The 6,105-nt window shown below is 43.8% G+C and overlaps 1 protein-coding gene across 1 annotated transcript; it reads left to right on the top strand.

The window, feature by feature from the left end:
* Positions 1-2,242: 2,242 nt before the first annotated feature.
* Positions 2,243-3,100, top strand: LOC127864882 (uncharacterized metal-dependent hydrolase YabD-like). Its single transcript, XM_052404773.1, has one exon. It carries the CDS (start codon positions 2,243-2,245, stop codon positions 3,098-3,100), a length of 858 nt encoding a protein of 285 aa, XP_052260733.1.
* The last annotated feature ends 3,005 nt before the right edge of the window (positions 3,101-6,105 follow it).

Here is a 6,105-nt window from a genome sequence, read left to right as displayed (position 1 = left end):
ACACCTGGAATGTTGAGCTCCCACAGATCGCAGCAGCTATGCGGTCTTCGGTGTGTCGGAGTACTGGGTTCACTGCTAATCGCATGATGCTCGGTCGGGAGGTGTATACCCCTGCAGAGTTAGTGTACCCAAGCTCTCCTTCACCAGGGTTGCCTGCTAGCGATCATGTGCTTGAGTTGGAGAAGAGTATGGTGTAATCTCATGAGACAGCCCGTAAATGCCTGGGCACAGTTCAAGTCCACATGAAAAGGGACCATGATGTGCGATTAAACCAGGTAGCTTATGAGGTTGGAGAGGTGGTTTACGTTCTAAATGTGGCCGGCAAAAAGGGAATAGCAAAGAAATTGCTACCTCAATGGCTAGGGCCTGGAGTGGTTGTAAAAAACACTCTGCTTTCCTGTATCAGGTACGACTTAAAGAAAAAGAAGGTTAACGTTAACCATGATCGGATGAAAAAATGCAGGATGAAAGATTTTCTGACATGGATTGTTAAGGAGCAAGAAAGTTGCAAAAACAGTGCCGAGGAGTCAAGTGTTCCTATATATTGTGTCTGTAAAGGGGTAGATGACGGGTCTTTCATGATTGCGTGTGACTGGTGTGAGGAATCGTTTCATGGGAGATGCGTCGGGGTGACTGAAGAAGGTGAGGAAATTGACTTGTATAAATGTCCCAAATGCCGTTCTGGTTAAAAGTACTAGTGAGCATACAAACTGAGTGAGGAAAGTGTGATTACAAGGCTACAGACCAATGACTCGTTTTCGCTCTGTTGCAGAATGGTTGGAGTTGGTTATCGTGTTGATGGCCGGAACATCTTCTCGGAAGTAGAAGAGGCCAATGCAAAGGGGGTGCTGTGGGTGTCCGGAAGATATTTAATAGTGGATCTGGGGACAATGCGGCCATTGGATCATGGTCGTGTCCAGGCTACGGTGGAGGGACAGGTTAAGCTTGCTCGCAGAAGGGGTAAGAATACCTTTGTGGCGGCGGTTAGGAAGTTCGGTCACTTAATCCTCAGCGATGAGTTTATCGCGAGGGTTTTGAGTGTGCCGAAGAAGCGGAGGACCCCTGGAGGGTCAATCTCTGATAGGTCGAGGCGGGTGATGGTGGTGCCCGGGACAGCAGGAGTGCCGACTCGGGTACCATGCATGGAAGAATTTCCGCCCTTGTCGGTCAAGGCAGAGGTCAAAGTGGAGGGAACCTCGGTCGGAGAGGCCATACTTATCTCGGATTCAGAGGTGGACGTGGAAGGTCCGGCCGAAGTTCCTCCGGAGTCTCGGTACCAGGAGGGTGCTGATACTGTTCGGCTCTCCTCGGGGGCTGAGGACTCCAGTGGAATGATGGGCAGGGAGGAAGGCAATGGGGTGAGCGTGATGTTGGAGTTGGCTCCGACCGGAAAAGACACAAGACTCGATCTCTCTGTGATGGAGGTGGATATTCCGGTTGGAGGGGGTCCCGGTTCGTCTTCAGTTGTGGAGGAAACTGGGGGTCAGATATTGGAGTGGAGGGGTGCTCCAGCTTGGGCCGGTTCTGACTTTAGAGCAGGCCCAAGTGAGGAGATAGGCCAAGATGGAGGGAGGTCGAGGTCGAGAGAGAGGGAAAAGGTTCCTGGGGGATCGGAGGTCAGAGACCGATCTAGGTCCCAGTTGACGGAAGAGTCTCCGGTGGAAGGGAGGAGGAAGGAAACTGGCAAGGAATGTCCCATTTGCCACAAGCGGGTCATATTCCGACGCAAGCATGTAGAGGACTGTCATTTTCCAACTGTTTTCCGAGGTCGGACATGGGACAAGCCGCATTTGGATGGTGTTAGACTCTCGGGGGTCATGTGCGTTATCAGGAACCTGGGTTTCAGGTCTATTGATGAGGCCATGATTTATCTCCATCGGTTACCACTAGCCATTTCGGCCGATTCCTGTCTGTACGAGCGGGACAGAGAGAGGATGGAGAGAATATGTCGAAGGTTCCTCTGGCATGTTCCGGACGAGTTCCATGTCCCACGGGTGTTAGCCGCCATGCTGTGTCTTCGGGATGAGAGCCTTCGGGCTAACTTCGTTAACCAAAGATTCAAATGGCGGGGAGGAGATCCCGTGAATTCTTGGAGCAGGTTCTTGGTAGGGCGGTAGTGACCCAAGTGTCTGGGACGTGTCCGCCAGAGTCGAGTGTTGCCCCAGAATCTGGGAGGGTCCAGTTGGAGTCGAGAGGAGTGGCCGTAGTCCCAGAGTCTGGGAGGGTCCAGTTGGAGTGTGATATGGAGGTGTTGGGGAGGGATGTGGTCCAAGAGTGGGAGTGCTCTAGGAATGTAGTACCTTCTGCATTCGATAGTCACTTCCACTTGGACCGGAGTGGTCGAGTGCTCCAGGTTTATTCACTGGAGAGGTTAATAGGGCATGCTGAGGGGCCTGTCCCGGAAGTGCTAGTGCAGGTGAGTGATGGAGTTGCCGTTTTCTGCGATCCTGCCACTTACCCAGAGGTATACCCTTGTGCACCTGGTTTCGGGTCGGCCGTTGGGCTGCATCCGAAAAAACCTCATGCCAGTGTTGAAGGAGCAGTGAGATTGGTAGAGGAGGAGTTGAGAAAGGAGGGGGTGGTGGCTCTGGGGGAAATAGGTCTAGACTGGACCACACCTGAACAGGAATGGCCCTTGCAGGAGAGCATGTTTGTTGGGCTGCTGGAGCTGGCTTGTCCTAGACGGCCAGTAATTTTGCATCTCCGGGGGCAGGACAGATACTCAAGTGAGGTTAGTGCCCTCTCCCTTCGGTTGATGCGAGAAAACACCAGCCCCACACAGCGGGTGCATCTACACTGTTTTGGTGGTAATCTGGATCAGGTGCTTGGGTGGTCGACGGCTTTCCCTCGGTGCTACTTCAACATCGCTGGATCAGTTGCCCAGTTCGACGAGATACAGCGGGCAGCTGTGCGAAGGATCCCTCTGAATCGTCTGTTAGTAGAAACTGATTCGCCAAACCGGCGGGTACAGCGAAAGTGGCATAACACTCAAGCTTATGTTGGAGAAGTTGCCCGGAAAGTTGCACAGATCCGACAGACGACCCTTGATGAAATTCTCCAGGCCTCGCTGGAGAATGGAAGGTTGCTCTATAACCTGTAAGGGTCGTCCGGCGGATAAATGCTAAGTGTTATGTGTTGTTATGTGTTGTTAATGTGAATAAATGTCCAATGTTTAGTGTTGTGATGATGTTGATGAGCGGATTGGTGGAAGGTGGAAGTGGTCCAAGAGTGGGAGTGGTTTCGGAATGCAGCGCCATCTGCATTTGGTTGTCATTCCCACTGTCGCCAAGTTTAAGTAGCCGGTATTGCGGGTCCAGTGGACTCGTACACCGAGAAAAAAGGGTGGGGACGTGGTGAATGGATTAGTGTGGTTTTGACCAGATTTCTGGTGGGTCATGTGGGGGAAGGGCTATGGGCTGTGTGGTGTAATATATGGTGTAGCCCGGGGACGGGCAGCTCAGTGGGTGGGAATAAATAATTTTAATATTCTCCTGATGACTTAAACGCCTTAGATTTGGTTATGTATTAAAAAATTATAAGGTTAAACCTTAGACGGGGATTGGAAAGCTAAATTGGGCTAGGGAGGGGGGCTTGTTAGAACGGGGAGGAGTGTGGTGGAGACCGGTTCGACTTGGCCGTTTGGACCCCAAATGCGGTGACTTCTGGGAAATGGTCTTCAGTTCCGGTTCTGCTATTCCTAGACGATTCTGTCGTATTTACGTTCTCCTTGGAAATCCAAGAATATCCTGGGTGATCTTCAGTGCAAGTGATCAAAGCCAGCGACAAAGCGTAAGTACAGCTATTAATCTATTGTCTAGTTTACAATATGAGTGCAGATTTGTTCATACGACACAAAGACACACTTTTGTTTAACGGATCATTTCGGCTTACAGGACTAGGTGGGTCACGTAAGATATTGAATATAAAATATTTTTTATAAACAACTGGTAGCAAGATGAGTTGAAGATAATTGGCCACTAACCACATTTTAACTAACTCTTTTAATTCGTTTCAGCTCATTTCAACAGTGAAAAATGCCCATATCACTTTAATCATTGCCAAAATTGTTAAGAAAGTGTGTTAAATTACTTATAAAACCTACACATTTGTTACAAAGTAAGCATCCTTTAAATGTACCGCAATTTTTCAAGTCTTGCATAAGAATCTATATATAATTCATTTTCATTATTTTCCAATACTGTTAAGTTTGTAAGCAGCACTAGATTATGGACAGTTATTAGCAAACATGCTAGCATTAAATGACAAGAGTAGTATATAATTTATTGAGCAATCATTTACTGGCAAGAAAAGTAACCCGTACACTGGTAACAAAAAATAGTTTCCGTAATATGATATGACAAAATCGTAATATATCAAGATTGTTTTCATGCTGAAAGTTAGTCAAATTAAATTGAAATTTCCTCTTTAAGAATATTTGATAGTTGCAATGTTTTTTTTCCGTCACAATGTCTACAATTTCGTTTGCGGATTTCAATCAGTATTGCGCATCAAGTGCTTCCTGTGTATAGTTTCCATTTGTTTTCGTTAAATTAAAGGGAGCATTTGATAATATAGCAAAGCCCATTGTAACTTGTGATGTAAGAACCTATTTAGTTTTAAAACATAATACTATATAACCATTTTAAGATTAAAATCGATTCATTTTTATAGATATGTGATGTTTTAGAAATCTTGCACATCGCCATGTGTGTGTGAAATATGTTTTTAACGTTTTCGAGACATACCTCAATGAAATGCCTTTATGCGATCTCTTATACGTTTGGTTTAAATATTCAATTATTCAATGAAGTAAATATAATGAATATATTTAAAAGTCGATTTTCGCGCATACTTTTTATCTACAATGTAATCAGATGGGTTTCCCTTCCTTAAAGTAGTGACTTGAAATAATAGCTTTTGGAAAACGTGTATATGAAATTATTGGTGCTTGTATGCGCATTTTCTTTGGGGTTTACACTGATAAATGCATCATTTACTGTTCATTTTATAGCAAATACAAATTTCAATGTCCTTGGACATTAAATGTTGTTGTTAGTTTTAAGGAGTTTAAATATGGATATTAAACGAACATTTCACACACATTCATAGCTTTGTGTAAACTATATAATAATTTAAGAGGAGTTTTAGCACTAGTTAATGCCAGCATGCGATACGTAATGTCAGCATGCGATTATTAATTCCGTGAAAATCACGTTGCAAATGTTTATTGACACTATTATCGTCATCCTTATACAGTTTTAAAATCAATTGTATGCTGCCATTTTAATAAAGACCTGTTTATTAGAAAAAATTGTCAGTGATCGTGTAATATTGTAGAAAACTAAACTTTGCAATACTCGTAATTTCACATCAAATTATATCACTAAACGGTCGTTTTTATCTTAATATTGAAAAACAACTATATGTTTTAAAATGATTATGTGGTCCTTCAAGTACAAATACCGGACTGGTAGAACAATAATATCACACTAATTACTGTAAAACAAAGACTCAGTACACATTAGTAAGTTGCTGCTATGCTTATTAACACATTCCAAACATGTATTCAATACTGCAACGGGCATGCACCGTCTCTGGAGCCTGAATGAACCCAACGAGATCATTTATGAAGTCCAGAGTACGAAAAAGAATGAAATAATCATATTTGAATATTCATTAACTGACCAAAGCTTTACCCATGTATATCAGTTAACGCTATATATGTAAGTAAATCACAGAGATATGTTATTGATATCAGTTACTGGTATATAGTTATGTAATTCAAAGAGACAGTTTACAACTGATTTTCCCAAAATGCTTGAAAAGTTGCTTAAACACGTAAATACATATACTAAAGTGGCCCATGAACTGACCTGTTGAAAGAACATTTTAAAGTAACATTTCTACTCAAAATCAACGACAAGTTCGTACACTATTTCGTCAAATAAACTTAACCAATTAAAAAGAAATGTTCCTTATGGCAATTGCCGAAATTTCAACGCCAGAAGTGGTCTGGTTAAATAGATGTTTGTAGATACAAAATGCTCGTTGTTTTTTCCATTTTAATTTCCCGCAACGATATCTAGTCATACGACACATGCACAC

The sequence above is a fragment of the Dreissena polymorpha genome, chromosome 1 (genome assembly GCF_020536995.1).
Source record: "Dreissena polymorpha isolate Duluth1 chromosome 1, UMN_Dpol_1.0, whole genome shotgun sequence".
Lineage (NCBI taxonomy): Eukaryota > Metazoa > Mollusca > Bivalvia > Myida > Dreissenidae > Dreissena > Dreissena polymorpha.
The sequence above is the reverse complement of the archived record's forward strand: the minus strand, read 5'-3'. Positions and strand labels throughout refer to the sequence as shown.